Source organism: Leuciscus leuciscus (genome assembly GCF_965113295.1).
Source record: "Leuciscus leuciscus genome assembly, chromosome: 7".
Lineage (NCBI taxonomy): Eukaryota > Metazoa > Chordata > Actinopteri > Cypriniformes > Leuciscidae > Leuciscus > Leuciscus leuciscus.
Genome location: NC_138731.1, coordinates 35,304,003 through 35,324,757, shown reverse-complemented (window position 1 = coordinate 35,324,757; position 20,755 = coordinate 35,304,003). Strand labels below are relative to the sequence as shown.

Sequence of the window (20,755 nt, the reverse complement as noted above, 5' to 3'; positions counted from 1 at the left end):
TATTGCTGTAACGTTAAATGTCCGTCAATAAGGCGAATCCAAACTGTAGCTTTGTAACAAACAAAACATAATTTACACTCTATCCTCGACAGGCGGCGCTCCATTCATAAGCACCTTCTATACATGTCAGCAAGGCCACACGCCTTTAGTAACCGGGACCCTTTTGGATGAACCAGTTTTTCTAATGATAGTTCAGTCATGTCGGCACCTGCCATGGGGACCAGCAAAACAGCGCACAGTGATTCCAGTAACAAGAGGAAAAAGGGACCCAGCACGCTGGCCATCGCTTATCTGGTCATTTACAACGTGGTTATGACAGCAGGGTATGGAAATCAAATGCGCTTCCGTGCTCTCTGTTCAAGCGTGTGACAGTAAGAAAGAATGAATGGTTAGCTTTCAGACAGACTCAGAGTGCTTGACAGAATCGCGGTTACCTCCCATTTGAGTTTATGGAATGGTTTTTAAGACCGTTTGTTTTGATATTGAAATATTTTAGAAAAATGATTAAATTTTTGGCAATGTTAAGCCTATTAACGCTTATTTAACGCGCCATATAATCTTCATGGCTGGTTGCATGAATGCATTGTTCTTACTGTCGTTTGTCTGGTCATGTATGGAAGTACGAGTGAATTTACTGTCTTTGTTAATTTACATGTAACAATACAGTTCAGTCATCAGTTGCAACCGTTTGAATACGAGTCCCTCGTTAACCTCGAAACTGTTGCACAATGATGTCCGTTTCGGGAACGAATCAATTTGCTATAAGTAAGTTAGAACCAATTCGTTTATAAATCACTCGTCTGGATTTTGAGATGGGATTACATGTTGGAAACATAAACAACAGTATTTGAAACATTTTATAAAGATAATATAATCTATATACATCATAATAATAACTGTTTATCACATTTATATTGAGTAATCTATTCGAAAATGTAAATGTATAGGCTACTGCAAATGTGAAACGTCGAAAGCAAGTACTTAAACACTTGAATAATGCCTCAAATAAATCGAAGAACCGTGTTTTCATTTATCCGAACGAGCGATTTGTCAAATCACACTTGGTGTTTTGAATTGAGTTTTATCTTTAGTGATTGCACTCATACACACAGAACGATTAAATACTTTTCAGCTGAGCATGTTTATAAAAAAAATAAAAAAATAAATCACCACAGAAGTTTCCATGATTTCTATGATTTGATATCCCTTTTCCAGGCCTGGAAATGACGTACCGTTTTCTATTATAGTTCTTTTTATCGATTCGTTTGAATTGAATCCTTAAATCACTCGACTGAATAGGAGGAACCATAAAGTGTTCGAAAGAACCGATTCGCTCAAATCAATCGAACTTCCCAAAGAGGTTGCATCAGCAGTTACCAAACAGGGTTTGCTACATTTTCGTCATGTCTGTTGGAGTCCAGAATTCAGTCAGGAATAGTTTGATGATGCAATTCAGTCGATTCTTATCAGTTAGAGACCATTTCAAGATATCTCAAATGGACATTAAACATTGTCCTTTACTGTGTGCATTTATTATTTTCAATCTGAATACCAATTACAATCCAGTCCTGTTTGTTTTGCTGTTTCATTTATTATATAGACATATTGATACTGTCTTCATCTCTTCAGCTGCAAATTTTTTATTGTGACAGATATAGGGGAAAAAATCTTTTGAGAAACGAGTGTATTAAAAAGCTATTTTCAATGCATTCTACATCAATGCATGTGAATAGCTATAAATGTGCTGGATGTATTTGAATGAGACTGTTACATGCCACTAACTGGCCGTTAAGTGCTGTGTTGTAAGAGATTTGCATGCAGTTCCACGTTTGTGTGCTTTGCAGAAATGCCCTCTTTTCTCAAAGCAAGGGCAAGTGGCACAACAAAGTTACTCTATGAATCGTTTCCTATCTAGATGGCTGGTGATTGCAGTTGGTCTTGTTCGAGCATACCTGGCCAGAGGAAGTTACCATGGTCTTTATTACTCGATAGAGAAGCCGCTTAAATTCTTTCAGACTGGTGCACTCCTTGAGGTGAGTTGTATGGGAGCTATATTAATTTACATTAATTCATAATTATGAATTTAGCTCTATTTATTTATTTGCAAGTGTAATGTGTATCAAAATGTATAGATAAATAATAAATAGATTATTTATTTAATTATTGTAAGTCGCTTTCTATAAAAGTATTAATACTTTTTGGATGCATTAAATATAGCCTAAGAGAGACGGTAAAGACTTTTACATCATGTGACACTGAAGACTGGAGTAATGGCTTCTGAAAATTTTGCTTTGCCATCACAGAAATAAATTACATTATAAAATATATTAATATAGAAATCAGCTATTTTAAATGGTAATAATCTCTCACAATATTGCTGTTTTAAATAAAGGCCTTGGTGAGCATAATATGTGTTTCAAAAACAAAAATAAACCTTATAGACCCCTAACTTTTGAACAGCAAAAAATACTTTCAAAAAAAGTTTCAAGTCGTTTCCCCAAATTCAACTGAAAAGGCAACTTTTAATGACTTCTGCATACTCAAAATTATTCAACCCCCTATATACAATCCCTTACAACAGCACAAATCTGCTAAACAGGTGTTGTCTCAAGCACACATGATGCAAATTATCAAGGGCTTCATTAGTTGCACCAGGTGTGCTTGAGCTAGAACACATGAAATATCTGGCTAGGTTTGTTGAGTGTCACGTTTGACAGCATGTTAGAAATATGGCACAAGTCAAAAGAATGGTCCAAAAAGTTAAGAGAAGATATCATCGCCCTTCACAAAAAAGGAACAGGATACAAAAAGATAGCAAAGGCACTAGAGACAGATAGAGACACCGTTGGAAGCATAGTTCGCAAGTTCAAAGTTAAAGAAGCAGTGGTTATACTACCTGGACGGGACGGTAAAAGGAAGCTATCAACGGCTGTAACCAGATTTCTGAGAAGGCAGGTTCAGAAAAACCCTTGAGTGACTGCAAAAGACCTACAGCAAGACTTGGTGGCAACAGGAACTGAGGTTTCAGCTTGCACAGTAAGGTGCGTACTAAACGTATGCCAGAACTCCCAAGACGAACACCACTTCTGACCCAAAAGCACAAGAATAGTTGGCTCCAATTTACTAAAAATCATTTAAATAAGCCACAGAAGTTTTGGGGTTCTGTTCAGTGGAGAGATGAAACATTTTTGGCCCTATGGATCAGCAGTATGTCTGGAAGAAGAGGAATGAAGCATATGCTGAAAAGAACATTCTGTCTGCAGTTAAGCATGGTGGTGACTCTGTGATGCTCTGTGGCTGCTTTGCATCCTCTGGCACTGGAAACCTGCAGCGTGTGGAAGGCAAGATGGATTCATTAAAGTATCTGAAAATCCTAGGAGAAAACATCATGCCGTCAGTGAGGAAGCTGAAGCTTGGACCTTCCAACAGGACAAAGATCCCAAGCATACCTCAAATTTCACCCAGGCTTGGTTGCAGATGAAGTCCTGGAAGATTCTACAGTGGCCACCAGTTACCTGATTTGGAATTTGGGGAAACCACTTGAAACATTTGTTTTGTTAAGCTATTTCAATTACTTTTGTTTGTTTTGTTTTGCTGAAAGTCTCTACATTTTCCCAATAAACCTGATTTGCAATGGGGGTTGAATAATTTCGATTACAATCATATAAATATATGTAATTCTTTAAATATTCTTTATGCTAAAAATTATATTTCCTAGAGGCTGAGTGCACCTTATAATATTTGTTCTTTGCTCTCTTCACAGATATTGCATTGTGCCATGGGTAAGTGCACCAGCTGCTAATAACAGTCTCTTATTCATTTCTCCTATAAATATGCACTCAGCACAGTATATAGATCAGATTGTCTATATCAGGGAAGCTTTTTTTAACCCAGCAGTGCCATCGCCGGCAAGGTTGCAGCTTTCTCTGCCAGTCTGACAGTGATAATGCGATAAAGAGTCTGCACCCGTGGAGCGTAGAGTTCACAGTCCACACCTCATTATCTGAGACTTAATGCTTAATGTGACCTTTCCCAGTGCAAACAACCAGTCCTGCAGTACTCTGTCATATCATAACCGTCCTTACTCTCTTGAATTATATTATTATAATGATTAATTTCCGTCTTATTGTGTCTATCTCAATGTGTAGTGTAATGCATTGAAATAAAGAAAGAATAGAAACCATTTCAACTCATCTCTGCATGATTACTTTGATTAGACCCACCCTGCAAAAAACACAAATGATTAATCTCTTTACTTAACATTCTAAATTTTGTGAAGGAATTGTTCCCTCTTCGGTGGTCCTGACTGGGTTTCAAGTGATGTCACGGGTTTTCCTTACCTGGGCAGTGACACACAGCGTTAGAGAAGTAAGTGCATGAGTCATTTTAGAATTATTTATGTACTGTAATAGTATTTATTAGAATTTTTTATTTTAAGTTTTTTTTTAAAGTATATGTATTTTAATTATATAAATTAATTGAATATTTAGATTAAATTTTATTTCAGCTTTAATTAATGAAAATATTTAGAATGATTATTTAGGATGATGTAAAGTCTATAATTAGGATTCCCATGGATAAGAAAAACCTGGTTATGAAAATTCAGTATCAAATAATCATCTGATAAATATCTCAAATTACTCTTTATCATTAATGTTCCCAATGCCATAATGAGCCATATTTCCATGTTTGTCTTATTTGCTCTAGTCTACTGCCATCTAGTGGATCTAATGGATTTCAACAGCTGTTTTAATATTTCAAAGCTCATCGAGAGCCAAACTTAGTATAATTTTAGTGTGAAGAAAGCAATGTTATTTATTGTATTCCCCTTTAAAGTTCTTTGTAACTAAGAATCAGGTTTTGATTGTCTATCCCAGAGAAGGACGTCTGAGCTGAAGTGTATAGGTGTGTAAGTTACTCCTACGAGAAAACTGCTTGACCCAAAACTAAAGAATAATACTAATATGCAAAGTGTCCGTGTGCCTGTGTACGCTTCTGTTGCTAAAATAACCTCCTTTCAAGCCTGTATGTGTGTAGAGGCTATGTTAGAGCCTTTGACAGGCCTGAATGCGTTTTGAAGTGTTTCCGTTTCTGTTGTGTCAAGTAGCCTCAGTGAATTGCGATGAAATGGTAGCAAACATAACTGCATGGTTCTTGATCAAATTTTGCGGCTTGAGAAGATTTGTCTCTTCCCCTTGTGACTTAAAGTTCGCTCTCATTTTAGGTCCAAAGCGAAGACAGTGTTCTCCTTTTTGTGGTGGCCTGGACGGTCACGGAGATCATCCGTTACTCTTTCTACACCTTCAGCCTGCTCAACCATCTGCCTTACCTCATCAAATGGGCAAGGTAAAGCTTCTCAGAGTCAGTCTTCTGTTTTTTTTATTTTTAGAAAAGTGTTTTACTTATTATGATCTTCACAGGTACACATTTTTTATTGTGCTGTACCCTATGGGAGTGTCGGGGGAACTTTTGACGATCTACGCCGCGCTTCCATACGTACAAAAAACAGGGCTCTACTCCATCACGTTGCCTAACAAGTACAACTTCTCCTTCGACTACCACACCTTCCTCATCCTCATCATGATCTCCTACATCCCCTGTACGTTTTAACTTTTAAACTGAGAGATTACAAATCATATTTTCTCAAAATGCTTTGTTTTGATATATTCCATCCGTAAATAATCAGATTCCTCAGTTGATCTTGTGTAGCAAAATCTCTTGAAGCTCATTCTTGTCCAGTGAATGAACATCACTGTTCCTGTTAATGACCGTCTTTGTCTGTGTTCCTTAGTATTTCCTCAGCTCTACTTCCACATGATGCGCCAGAGGAAGAAAGTTCTGGGTCACGTGGAGGAGTACAGCAAAGTGGAATAACTCGGCCCGCAGTGCGCCTCACACAGCAGACTGATAGCAAAACGGAAAACAAGCGCATAACCTTTAAAAGCCACAATTTACAGAATTTCAAAAAAGAAGACAAGGCCGTCTTGTCGAAAAACAGGCCAGATATGCAGAATGTTTTGTTCAAGAACTGTGCAGATTGTGATTTTAGGGATCCTGTAACTACACTAATGGCTTTCCCTCAGTTTAGAGGGAGGGGGATGTTGTTACCATACTAATACATCAGCTACTGTGTGACATTTTTATTTTATTTTCAATTCTAAATGTAGAATTACTGACCAAATATTGTAGCAAATATAATTCAAAAAAGGGCAAAAATACAGTTAGCAGCATCTGGTGATTTTTAATCAGAAGAAATGTCCCATAATTCTCCTGTGTTGTGTGTTCTGTACACTGTATTTCAGACAACTGAATCTAGTTGACTTAAATATCTCCTCAACTCATTCCTTTTCTTTATATTTGAGTATGAGTCATAACTCAAACTGTACTTGAATTCTAATATTCCACAATGCTTATGTTCCCATCATGATTACTGTTAGCATTTTCTTTCTTTGTTTTGTGCTGTGTTTCTTAAAGGATCAATGTTAACCGGTTGTTTTATTCAGTATTGGATCTATATTGTTGGTTTGTGGCCGTTTGCTCAGAAAAGAGGTGTATCGCCCAAAGAAATTGGCTGAGTTGCTGGGTTCGGACCTCACAGTCAATACTACTAATGTACTAGATGTGCATTTCTGTCATAGAAGGAGATTGCAGCTGACACTTTAGGAGCTTTTACAGCTGGTGATGTGGAAGTGTTTGGCTGGGATAGGAGAGGGCTACGGGAGCGCATGCTGAGCAGAAACGAACACAAGCCTTGGCTAACGGAGGCCAATTGGATTCGAGTGCCTCCAGTCATGCTTCTCCAATGAGTCAAATCTAATAATGTGGAGAGAAAGCTAAGAGTCAAGACTAACTTAACGCTTGATTGCCCGTCTGCCTAATTGTGAACAGCCAACTTCAGCCTCCCCAATGCAAATTAATATCTCGTATTGAAGTGTGAGCCACACTATTGCACACAAAGTGGTAAGCCTGTTCTCCTTATGAAGCCGATTCATGAAAATATTAGCATGGGATGGATGGATGCTTGTGAAAAGCTGGAGTGCAACTTTGAATAGCACTGCATGTAAAAGTGGTGTGGCTGTACCTTGGTTAATAGAAGCATGACCCTTAACTCAAATAAAAACACCGACATTGTTAAGCTTTTGATATTAAAGATCTGCATGGGACCAGCAAACTTTGTATGAATAGTAATACGATGATATATATTTACAATAAACCATAACATGGGAAGCAAAGCTAATTTGTGTAAATATATATGCAGGATATATGCCTCTATACAATTAAAGGCACTTTCTTCCTCATATTTTAGTATTTAACCTGTAGTGTAATTAGAAGTATTGTGTCTTTATTTAGATTACATTTATTTTAGTATACTTCACTCTTGGTTACCATGTTCATTCTTCCTTCACATGATGGCAGTAGAGATCTATTCCTAACCCTAGCATTAGGTCTGATCAATTTAAACTGTTGATTTATGCTGCTCAAGTTAAAATAAATAGATATATGTTTTATATAAAAGCTATTGTAATATTTTGTAATTGGGGCTATAAAAACACAGTCAAATACATTAAACTTATTTCAGTAAAGCAACACTCCCATCTGAATAATTAAAATAACTTAGAAATAATTAATAATAATAACTAGAAATTAACTTTTAGAATAAGAATTAATAAATATATCTGGTGTTTAAAAAGATTTAAATTTTGTAAGATAAAAATTTTTTTTCACATTTTGAATTTCATTGGAACTTTAGCCCTAAGCTTGCATTAATTGTTATTTAGAAAGGTTTGTAAAGCCGAAAGAACACAATTATGTCCTTCCTGTTATTATATAAAATAATTGGTAATGCTTTACAACAATGTGGCTTTTTAAACATGAGTTAACAATGGAACATACTTCTAAGCATTTATAAATCTTAGTTTGTGTTCATTTCAACATTTAGTAATATATGAATGAAATCAGAAGTTGCATCCGTAATTTTATTTAATGATCCGGAGCTGACACAAAGAACAGTTGTATATTAACAAAGATTAATATAAACTGTAAGAAATGTGTTGCTCATTGTCAGTTAATGCATAACGTTAATTAATGTGACCTTGTAAAGTGTTACCAAATAATTATATAAAATCAGCTTATCTAATACATACACAGTTTGAAATCTGAGGTCAAGGTTATTACAGTCCTATCTTTATGTCAGATTTTATTTCTTTTTTAATCGACACAATTATATTTCAGTTTTTAAAGTCTGAAAAATAATTCTCTTGAGTGTTCAGAATTAAAACAGGAAAAAATAGCTTAAAAGCAAATTTCCTTAGGGTTTGTATCTCAACATCTCATCTGTTTAAAGGGTGGGAGTCATGGGACCTATGAAAAAAACAAAACCGAGGCATGACTCTGCTGATTGCAAACAGTAAGATCTTTTGTCTTCTCAGACTGTCACATAATAGCTCAATTCACTTCACAAGTCACAAAGGTTCTGTGGTTGCAGTTGAGCACGATGATGAAGACGAGTGCGATATTCCAGAATATATCATCTTTATTTACAAATTTAAAACTCAAGGAAACACAAATGACACACTTAAATGTAAACGTGAACCGAGAATAAAAAACTGAAACGGAGGAGTAGCCTAAGACAAAGGACACTATAGAAACAGGTGAACATGATGAATAATCAATGAGAAATCATAGTAACTAATGCTGCCTTCACATACTATTGGAATTATCGAAAATACTAGTTTCCAAAAATAGGACAGGAACAAAATTCTAAGTCAAAATTTGAATGCGATGAGCTTGTAATCACGACTTCAGAAGTGGGAAGTATATAGGAAATTTCCGATAGCATGTGAAGGCAAGCATAATAATCAATGGAAACAAAGGGAACAGGAACTAAACACAGAAGGAAACACGGGTACTAAAGGAAACACAAACATAACATAATCATGACAACCCATTGCCAGTTGATATGATCCTGCATATTTAATTAAAATTGAAAAATTGTCAATAGACATGGGATGATAAAAAACAGACACAACTATCATGGGGAAAAACTGTCATGTCAGTTGAATCATTGAAGAATAAGAGAATGACTTTATTTGAAATATAACCTTTTAAAAAATAATATTCCTGTGCACATTATTCACATTTACATAAAACATCCAGTAAAAGGTTTTTAATATTTAGCATGTCTGAACTTAGTCCAGTCCAGTGGTTAATAATTTTTATATACATTGGGACAGTCCGTGTCAAATTTCGGTAACTTCCCCGGCTCAAATTTTTTATTTTGTTAATCTTTTTTTATTTTGTTTATCTTTTCACCATCATTATTTTATTTTTACACAGAGAGTGGTAGGTCTATTAGTTAAATCTGTTGACTTTAGCAATCTTTGTTGCATCATATATATATATATATATATATATACTGTATATCCAAAGCAACTTATAAAATTGAAAGTATTTATATAACCCCTGTGGCTGCCCTGCTACCTTGTTAGTTTATGTTAAGCAAACATCTTTCTCTCTTCCATACAGCTGTGTAGGTAGACCCGCCCACTTATCCAAATCACTATCGAACTGACACATGGTTTCACCAATGAAAAAATTGATTGGCAACTTGTGCAACCAACTATCCAATAGGATCGCACGTAAGGCGGGGCCTAAAGATCATACTTGGTTGAATGGCAATACAAAGACAAGAAGGACCAAAACGGCTGATAACGCTTAATCAATTCTGTGTGCTTCGGTCTTGAGAATCTGCAGGGAAAGGATTGTCCGTCACAGTCAATACGCAGCTCTTTTCGAGCAGGGCGGATTCGACGCTCCTGTCGCGTGACAATTCATCTCTCATCTATACGCCAGCGCTGGTGATGTTGCTGCCACTGCATCAAGAGCTTTGGAGATACCTATCTGCACAGCACGGATGAAGACTCCTTCGCTAAAGGACACTTGTGAGGTCATCTTGGGGTGACGCAACTTACCATGCAGGAGCGTTGGAAAGCTCAGGTTTTCACAGCAATCGTGATTATGTAATCATCTAGTGGGCTGCGACCACATATTCACAGGTGTACAGCTTGTGTGGATCAATGCATCAATGCATACGCACCATGGAGTCGTACTCTGCACGGTCGTCTCTTACCAAACAAACCACACTTTTGTGGACACTATTTGCCCCTGTCATGAAAACGTGGAGATCTAGCGTGATGGGCGTAGGGTCAGTTCTCATTGATTTGGACTAAACAAGCAGTTTTAAGAAGTGTGCGAATCATAGGGACTTCAAGGGGGTTCGACTATTTGAAACGAACTTTTTTTTTTTTTTTTTTTAAAGAAAGAAATCTGCTAAGTTATTAAATTTACATTTAGTTGGGGGGCACATTCTTTCGAGGTAACGTTACATCTCGTGCTAACGCAAACTCATTTGGCGCCACTAGCACAGTAATCTAAATGTCAGACAGTTATCTGAAAGAATTTTTAAACTAAACACTTAAGTTGAGAAAAATTTGATATATAAATGTATATTAAAGTGATGCATAATAGTTCTTGTCATGTTTTATGGACCTATATCGTGCGAAACTGAAGGCTCGCGAGCAGCTTACTGTTGTTATGGTTACCTCATCTAGCGAACGCGGCTTCTGTTTATTTGTCGACAGGTGAAAAAACGCTCTCTGACTAACTTATCTAACTTTTATTTAGTGCTGAAACTTTGAACCCTATATATAAGCCTACATATACTGTATACATAGGCTACTTGTGTGCTTTCATTACGTTCACACATTTTTTTTTTTCGCTGGGAGGTTTGAGCCTCGTAATTTGTACCCAGAGGTGGTTTGTGTTTTGAAATCTATGAATTGAAATGTGGCGTACAGTAACTCCCTCTGCCGTTTACGTCCTCTAATGTGCTCTAGCCAACTGAGGATGTGTCCCAAATGACTACTTTGTATAGCTTATTTAATTATTTGAAGTCCTCTATGTATTATGATATAAAAAATAAGAGTGGATTGATTAGCAAAATGCTTTTCTCTTTTCCAGAGAGTTTTTACTTAAATACTTTTTCTCACTTCACATTGGTCCTACTTTATAAAAGCAGTATGCGAAATGCTGCAATGAAAAACTCTTCAGGGCCATTTTTACTATCTCCTTTTTAATGAGATCCACGTGTGGATCTAACTTTGATTTTCTTTTCTTGTTTTGAATCACCAGCTGACTGCAACGTTGTGTCTTGAATCGGCTAAATACATTTAATATAATATGTTCCCTCATATAATGACTGAAACACCCCCTCTTTAGTGTAAAAACGATTTATTTGCAGGATCATATACATGATTGACAAATTTGACATTTATATTTGTGTACGAATAATTCGTTGACTTTTAGTGGTCAAATAAAAAAATTGATCTGTATAATAACTTGATCTATAATAACTTGATAAGTTATAATAGTGGTTATGCATCGTTGGATATTATGCAAACTGCTACTAAGCAGCTGTTGCTATGGTCACCTCCTCAAGCAAAGGTGATTTGATGTCTGTTCGCGAGCGCAGACTCTGACTAACTTTCGTGGCTACTGACACGTTATTTGAAAACACTGCTGAAACGCACGAAACAAACTTGTAAGAACCCCCCCGACCTTTTCTTTGAACTAAAACCCTAATTAGGAGGTCAAACCCCAATGGTTCGCACACTGAAGTCTTAAATTGCATGTAGTAGTCGAGATCATGTCCAGATCTAACAGCGTGAGCCCACCCGGCGCTGGCGCTCCTGTATTGAGGGGAGGGACGGAGCACAGATCCGCTTGGGGCGAGTCTGAGTCCGTGGCGAACGGATGTCCATACTCGGCCAGATCCTCCTGCAAAAAGCTCATACGGTCCAACAGTCGGTGGAGAGAGGACGATGACTTCGAGCTACAACCGGGCCGAGCCACGACCACCGTCAGCCGGGTTAGTTTCAGATCCAAGTCTGCTTGGCAAGAACACGGAGAGGAGAGTCGCAACAATAACCGATCGTCCCCGAGGTACCGAGATGGAGAAGTGAGACCCAAGTCCGTGGAGTTGGGTTTGGAGGACAGGAGAACCAAGTCCAAGCCAGAGGAGGAGCTCATGCCTGAAGTTAACTTTTCCATGAGCGCGTGCTGCAACGGCGTGATGCAGATTTTCAAATCCAAGAAGTTCCAGTCGGAGAAATTGGAGAGGCTTTACCAGCGCTACTTCTTCCGACTCAACCAGAGCAGTTTGACGATGCTCATGGCCGTTCTTGTGCTGGTGTGCGCAGTGATGCTGGGGTTCCACTGCGCTGGAGGAGTGTATTGGCTCACTTACGTTGTGGTTTTCTCCACGACGATCGTACTCATCCTCACGCTGATTGTCGTGTGCAACAGGAACGGCTTCCATCAGGATCACATGTGGATAGTTTGCTATGTGCTCATTCTGGTGGTGCTGGCTGTACATGTGATCGGTGTGCTGCTGGTGGAGCCGCGGAGCGCGTCTGAAGGCATCTGGTGGACCGTGTTTTTCATCTATGTCATTTACACACTTCTGCCGGTGCGGATGAGAGCAGCGGTCATCACTGGAATTATACTGTCTGCCATACATGTGCTGGTCTCATGGAAGTTAAACGAAAGGGACGTATTTTTGTGGAAACAGGTGAGTGCAGTATATATGCTTTCATTACTTTATTGCTTGGATTTGAAGTAACCCCTTATTTTATTAATTAATTGTATTTATTTATTCATTTACTTGCATACGTAGGCATGCTCAGTCAGTCACTTAAGGCTCTGTCAGTGGTTGTCATTTGACCGAATAGGTAGCCTACAAGGCTGATTAGTCTATTTAGTTATGTACACAATTCCGTGTGATACTCTTTTCATGCAACAGTTGTGTAAACAAGAAGTTAATAATGAGAATTTATTCAGGTCTTAAATTTGTTTTCTCTGTCAATGAAGATTCCAAAAGAAGTCAAAGCATCAAGCATTGCTAGAATCACCGCAGGGACTGACAGCCAGTCTGGACAAGGTTGTGTGAGGGGAGCGGAGTGACACATTCCCCCTCACCTATTTCAAGTGTTCTGTAATCACTCCGCTCCAGCTCCACTCCGTATTTTCCATTTCCCATTCCCTGCTCTTTTATAGAGTTTATGGAATTGCTTAAATGTGTTAAAGCAGAATGGATACACAGCTATACTCACGTGCAGTGTTGTGCAACATAGCCTACATATTATACAGAAAGTGAATTTTTTTTTTACATTTAATTTTGTGCAATGAAATTTCTTTTTTAACCATACGTTATTATAACGTTGCTTTTCAATGACAAAAATTCTCATAAGGCGCTGTTGGTCATTCTTTTATTGCTGAAGAACAGTTTACTGCACTGTTCAACTGCTTTAACTATTTAGTTCTCTCGTAAAAAAAAATTCTTCTGACAATTTCAGTAGACCTTTAGAAGAATTGCCAAACATTTCAGCTTAAGTTAAAGAGTCTGTTTACATGGGGGGGAAATACTTAAATAATGAGTCTGAAATAATGTTTATTAGGCTAGTCAACGCTAGGTCTTTTTGAAAAGCACTTCGATTTTCTTCTGAAAGCAACAAAAGTTGATGACTCACACTTGTTTTCTCTGCAAAGCCTCTGGATATGTAGGCTAGTTGAGAGCACATACTTTAAAGAATGCTTTCTTAAATTCTGTTCAGTTTTTCTCTTTTTGGGTGACTTGGTCAAGATACGTTGAGTGATGGAAATGTGTCAGATGAATGTAACTGCAGTCTCTTTGTACTAATGACGTGTTTGGATATTGCACGTGATAACCTGCGCAGTGACGTGCAAAGAAGGAAAACATAGTCTTTAAAAAAAAAATGCAATCAAATACAAATATATAACTTAGTACTGTAGACTAATAACGGCAGCTTTTAACATCATACTGTATGCGTGCAATTTTGAGTTACTGAATTATTTTGTAATGATTTATTAGTATAATTTTTCAAAGTAGGTTATGCATACTTAACCATGCTCAGTTGCAATCTTTCGACTCTTTATTATTACATTTTATAGTAAATGTGCTTTAAACTCCTCTGTCTTCAGACATAATTATGTTTTCATTGAAAATACAGACTCTTTGAATGGTGTGTGGGAACGGACTGCTGTGTTTGTTTCTCTTTCCACACAATGCTGTTGTCTTTAGCATATCAGATCTCTCTCTGTTTACACGGGACCTAGCAGGACTCTCCAATAATTGTTGTTTTATAGAAATCCTGGGATGAAGGATGTATTAGGAGTGCTCTCATAGATGACTAGCCTTCATCTGGCTGTGATGATCTGTGCTGTGCTGCTTTTTATGAGGTCAGAGGTTTTGGGGCAGGAACGACGGCTAAGGGGAGATCAGGTCACTTTAGTGTTCCTCGGTTGAGATTTAAAGGGCGTTCCGGGTTCAATACAAATTGATTAGTCCTATTTATTGTACTTTTTAAGATTTTTTTCTTTAAAGATATGTACAGATCATAGCATATCTTTTTTCTAAAAGCATTGGGAATCCACTTTCAAAACCAATTCTGGAGGTGTTAGAGCTGGCTTGTTTTGGCACGAATAAAGTCCTGATGAGTGCAGCAGCAGGCTAGGATAAGAAGAAATCAAAGGTGCTTTTCAGGATTGTCTTCCAGATCATTGACAGTTCACAATCTCCAGCTCCATTTCCCCCGTGTGCTTCATTAAAGCTGGAGGTGGGACTCAGTTAGAGGAGCTTCCCCTAGGGGGAAAACAGAAGAGGTGGACAGAGACCTGCATGGCACATCTCCAGTTGTAACATGGTTTGTGGCTGCTTTAATTGAATTGCCCCACTCTATAACATGCAGACCCACTGGAATTCAAAACAGATGTCCTCCCTGTCCTTCTTGAAAGAACTGCTATTAATTAGCCTTTCTGAGTCAACCCCTATGGAAGCATTAAAGTCACCATCAAGTCAAAATTGACTATTCTTTCTTTTTTATGGAATATTGCAGTAATTATAATGAATGAACGGGTATACTTCACAATAGGGAAGAAAAGATGATCTTAACTTCCGTTTCATGCTGACTTTAACCTTTCAGCAGGCCAGGCTGACTACGTGCTCTGCAGAGCGGCTCGCTGAAGAAAGCAACACCGCTAGGGACTAATGCAAAGCTCACACACAGATGATCTTTTGATATACTGTCAACTTTTGCTGCACTTTTACATTGTCTAAGTAGTAGATTTACATTATATCACATACATTCAGTTGTTGACTAATATCAGTGAAATTTTTGCAAAAAGAAACAACTAATTTGCAACTGAAGACACCTCTATTATGCTATTATTATACTACATCTACTACTATTATTATTATTATACAATTATATTACTACTACTAATATTATTATTATTATTATAATAATACATTCTAATCAAAAATAGCAATGATCATTATTATACTAAGAATTATTATCATTATTATTAATATACTACTATTACTAATATTGTCATTATAATGATACATTATAATAAATTAGAGCTGTCAATTGATTTAAAAATGTAATCAAATTAATATGCAATTAATTGCATGCGGCAATAAAAGCAATAAAAGCCCCTTTAAAACAAAGTAGTACTCGAGTATTGAATAATGTTGACAAATAAAAACAATATGACATGCAAATGTCTAGTTTCAGCATATGAAAAAATACGAGTAGAAAAATAACACTTCTAAATGATCAATAATGCATCAATGTTTTCAAAAAAGAAACATCTAAAAGGAATGGCTGCATGAGTTATGTACTGAAACAGGTATTGGTTTAACAATAAACATTTTATTGTTACATTTTCATACCGTTGTATACAGTGTTAATCTGGTACTCAAAAAAAATAAAAATAATACCTAAGCATCAGGTTGATGAAGGCCTGTTTGGGTTGATATACATTGGTGTTTTAAATGTGTAGGCTTTTTAAAACTATGTGAGTGCCTGGACGTGGAAGTATGTTTTTATTTAACAAGGAAACATCCACTAATTTATATTTATGCTTCAGTGTGTATTGTATTGTGAGGTAGTAGCCAATCAACTTTATTGCAGATGTTGTTTGGTTACTTGAAGACATTACAAGTTAAGAGTGGGCTTACAACTATATGTGTAAGCTCTGGGAAAGTTGAAGTTTCTTTATTTTATTTTTTATAATGCAGCCGTAGGAGTGAGTTTGTGTTACCTCTCAAGATCCGATTCTGACATGTCTCTTATAAGTGCAGACCCTCAATTGTGCTTCTTGTATCTTAGCAACCAAGGCCTGTTCTCACAAACAACATCCAGAAGCACTCAGGGCTTCCCTGTGAGAGGACCCCTGCTTTTCATCTCTTAACCACCTCCAGTGAATGTGCGATCTTACCATTAGAGGTTCAAATTGAGATAATTAAGGTGCAAGTGCCCCTGGTGCTGTGGGCCTTTTCTCTCTTCTTCTCTCCCCGCTTGGGGCATTGTTTTTTTTCCGTTGTCAAGGTATATATGAGGGTAATCAAGCTCTGATGTGTGTGGGTGGCTGCCCACACATCTCTTAAACAATTGCTGCAGTCTATGGCTTATATTAGATGTCTTATTAGGAGCCACATCTTGAGGCACATTGTAAAGTTATTCACTATGTGATTATTTATCATATATTGTGTAACATTCTTTTTGTATTATATTGCACATATATGTGTGTATGTGTACATATGTGTACGTGTGTGTGTGTGTGTGTGTGTGTATATATATATATATATATATATATATATATACACACACACACACACACACACACACACACACACACACACACACACACACACACACACACACACACACACACACACACACCCCTACTGTATATAATATACACAAACATATTATATAAACAAACTTTTGTGAGATGCGATTATTCGATTTGACAGCACTTGTATATCCCTCTGGTGCTCTTCGCATTTCAGTCAAAAATGACAGAATTCTGAATTTTTTCTGATAAAAATGAATGCATTATATTTTAGTTTAATAATGTTTTTTATTTAATATTTTGTATTTTTAGGGGATTTTATGGTACCAAATTATATTTACGCTGTATTTATAATCCATTTATTTACTTGAGCATAGACCTGAAAATTTAAATTCCAACTTAAACTGTTGTAAATCTTGAATGGTTTAGAGCACAGACTTATGTTTGATGTTTGATCTCTTTTCAAAGACGACACTTGGCATATTATTGCTGAAGTGAAAAAAGTTTTCAAAAAGTGAACTTAAAGTTACAGAATTTAAGTTTATTGTTATGAAAAATACACAAAAATATAATAATTTTTTTTTATATGAAATATACATTTTCAAAAATTGATTTTACTCTAAAACTGCAAGAAAATCAAAGTCATAAATCTAAACAAGTTGTGTGCCAAATTTGAGCTTGATATCTCAAAAAAATTACCTTTCAGCAAGATTTTGTTTGGCCGCAGTACCACTAGATTTCCACTAGATGAAATTCATCTCCCATTTATTTCCAATGACTGCGAGGAGCTATATTTTCTTGGAACATTTAACCTTTTCGAAATCACATCCATGATTTTTTTTGTGTGTTCACAAAGCAAGTGTCAAAACCTTTACCAAGTTTCGTACCATTCCAAGGAAGTAAAAAATTCTATAAAAAAACATTACGTACATTTCTTTCATCAACAGAGGGATATGCGTACATACATGAATACATACATGCATGCATGCATGCATACATTATATAAACAAAAACTTTTGTTAGATATGATTAATCTATTTGATAGCATATATATATATATATATATATATATATATATATATATATATCACACACGGTATTTAATATATGTACACATAGTATGTATATTTTATATGTATATTTTATATACATACACAGTACACACATTATATAAACAAAAACTTTTATGTTAGATGTTTGTTTTAATCTGACAGCACATATAGCAAAAACTGTTTTCAACATTCATAATAGGGTTAAATGCAGGCTTGTGTCTTGTGAATCATCTCCGTGAAACACATTTAGTTGCGTAACTTTACGATCTTCAAAACATTTTCCATGTTGATTAATTTCACTCGACTATCGTAATGAGATCACCACATTCTCAACACATTTTTGGCTCTTGAATTGATGAATCCGATGAATTACATGAAATGAACAGGATTTGGATTAATATATTGGAAGACATCTGGTCATTTTCATTGTTGATATTTTGTCAATATTTAGCAACCACTCTCTCCTTACTCCTGTAATGCTCTCACACAAAATGAATGCGAGATGTGCCATGCGTGGAGCCGATTATTTCTGTGGAGACTCAGGAATGCATCCTGATTCAAACCAAACTCATGCATGTTATTTTTATTGCAGAACCACCCTCTGTTTCTCCTTTATTTGTCACCCATCTTTTTCTAATTTGCTCTCAAAAATCCCAAGGCAAAAAGCCTTGTTGCCGCCTACAAACTGTGTATTTGTTAGACCCACATAGTGTCAAATCATGTATTCGTGCTAATTTTATAATTGTACATGGCAGGCTCATAGTCAACATGTTTGTCATGTAATTTTAGTGTCAACCTGCTGTGTGAGTAGCCCACTTTTTTTTTTTTTTTTTGTCATATTTAAAAGTATTTGGCCACTTCATTTAAAAAAGTGTGTGGAAGTTATTGTAAGCGTAGGTTTATCAATGTATCAAAATTGTATCTTACTTTGTGTACTCTTTAAACAGCATTATGGTAAAAATGGTTACCATACGTGACAGTGTTTTGCTTCGGGCGGAGTTGATGGAGCCGGTTTCTTTCAGTTTTTTTCCTCTCCATTTGGCCTAAACACTGTTTTCGTTGTCATCCAGTTTGAAATGTTGATTACAAACAAGCATGTTTTTCCAGATTTTCCGTTATGGTGTTCTCTCCATATTTATGATTATTTTCAGCCTTTAGCTACTGTGTACAACATGCTGGATCCTTCACTAGAAACTGAAAATAATGATTTCCCGCTAAACTTTTATTCTTTGAATTCTTGCACCCGGGAACAATACAAGTCTACGCCATAATGGCAAAAAGTTTTCTAAGAAATATTTCCTACTAAAGCAAGGCGGTATTTGACTCACTCAAGTGTCAAGTGTATCCATAGCAAAATAGGAGATAGAGTGGCTTTGGATGGCGACATGCCCAGTGCATTATGGGTGTTCTGTTCAAGTTTTTTTTTTTAACCTATTTGGCAAAAGGGAAGCACCAATTTACTACGCCATTCTGCATTGGCAGCCAAGTTTTATTGAAAGCCCATTTTGCCAGTGGTGAAGTACCCCTTTAACTTGAAGGGAAATGGCTTCATACATCACTTTTTGAGCAATTTTTTGGCAATTATTTATAACTGAATGCTCTAAAGGTGAAGTTAGTTGTGAGAAAAGGCCTAGAATTATTTGTTTGGAAATGCCATGTACTTTGTTGTGGCCATTGTATTTCTCTAATTATTAACAATTACAAAGTTAGAAACCCAGGTTTTTAAGTAGAGATCATAAGTACTATGCCATAGTTGTTTGTTACTGGATATTCTGCATTTTTCTTCTTAGTAGTTGATGAACCTGAACGGTTTAGTATCTTGTTGTAACCAAGTCATTTAGCGTGATCAGAAGCAGATGCCTCCTTCACTCTAGAAATAAATTGTAGGTCCCTAAGCCAGTTCCAATGTTTGCATCATTGCTCATTTTCACTGTCAGGTTCCTGAACAGTCTTCAAAAGTTGTCCAAGCCCTTTCCATAGCGCTGTCACTATTGCAAAAGGATACTGGAGGGAAGCCAGTTGGCCTTGTTTTCATTTTCATTTTTGTATGGCAAGCAGAAATAAGCAGTTTCTCACAATGTTTTACATGCAGCTCGGGTGTGGAGAACACTCTCAAACACTTGTACTTTAAATATGTTCCACAAACCATTTGGTGAAATCATGTTGTTGAAGAAATGTAGCTCTGTAGAACAGCTCAAAGAGCACCGACAGGCATAGATTCAGAAGATGACAGAGTCAAGAGGAACATATAGCTAAACACTCAAATGTGATGAGCGCTTTCCTATTGGCTACCTCACTAATGCAGAACAAAAGAAAAGTGTGATTCAAGTTATTCCAGAATCCAGATCATCAGGCTTTAAATTAGAAATGTAGGCTACATATACTTGTAAAATATCTGAACAGATTTTTTTCTAACTGAACTGATTTTTTTTCTTTCTGACATTCCTCAAAAAGCATAAGTTACAATTCATATTTTCTCTCTCTCTCTCTCTCTCTCTCTCTCTCTCTCTCTCTCTCTCTCTCTCTCTGTCTCTCTCTCTCTCTCTGTCTCTCTCTCTCTGTCTCTCTCTCTGTCTCTCTCTGTCTCTCTCTCTCTCTCTCTCTCTCTCTCTCTCTCTCTCTCTACTTTCCAGGAAGAGAAACTCTATATCCTTCTATTTGTGGCAGGCAAATGACCTCTTCTGCCAATATTCAAATCATTTTTATTATGAAATGAACAATTATTTGTTTTTCTTTACCGCAGTGTCCATATCTGTGTGAGGCGACTTTGTTGTCAGGAAAGATCAAATCAGATTTGTATATGTGCTCTATTTCAGGGTTAGAAATGTGCAGTGGATTAGATCTAATCTAATTAAATTAGCAGGTAAAGCATTCAAATATATGACAGAGTTTGTTTAAAATAAGAAAGCATCACATTGCGGTTGAAAGCTGTCGATATACTTTCCATTTATAGAGTCTTGAAAACATGATGCTTTGCAGACGTTTGA

The 20,755-nt window shown here is 36.6% G+C and overlaps 2 protein-coding genes across 3 annotated transcripts in view; both read left to right on the top strand.

Moving 5' to 3' along the window:
* The first annotated feature begins 106 nt into the window (after positions 1-106).
* Positions 107-7,237, top strand: hacd2 (3-hydroxyacyl-CoA dehydratase 2). Its single transcript, XM_082174523.1, has 7 exons — positions 107-323; positions 1,916-2,033; positions 3,764-3,782; positions 4,280-4,368; positions 5,225-5,346; positions 5,421-5,599; positions 5,792-7,237. The coding sequence occupies exons 1-7, from the start codon at positions 199-201 to the stop codon at positions 5,872-5,874; spliced, it is 735 nt and encodes a 244-aa protein (XP_082030649.1). The 5' UTR covers positions 107-198; the 3' UTR covers positions 5,875-7,237.
* Positions 7,238-9,490: 2,253 nt separating this feature from the next.
* The window catches only part of adcy5 (adenylate cyclase 5), a 93,847-nt gene continuing 82,582 nt past the window's right edge, over positions 9,491-20,755 (top strand). Inside the window, exon 1 of one of the 2 annotated variants that reach the window (XM_082175936.1) lies at positions 9,491-12,628. In XM_082175936.1, coding sequence (XP_082032062.1) covers positions 11,705-12,628 — 924 coding nt within the window. In that variant the 5' untranslated portion in view covers positions 9,491-11,704. The remainder of the gene's footprint in view (positions 12,629-20,755) is intronic. The other variant, XM_082175937.1, reaches the window with a different exon arrangement.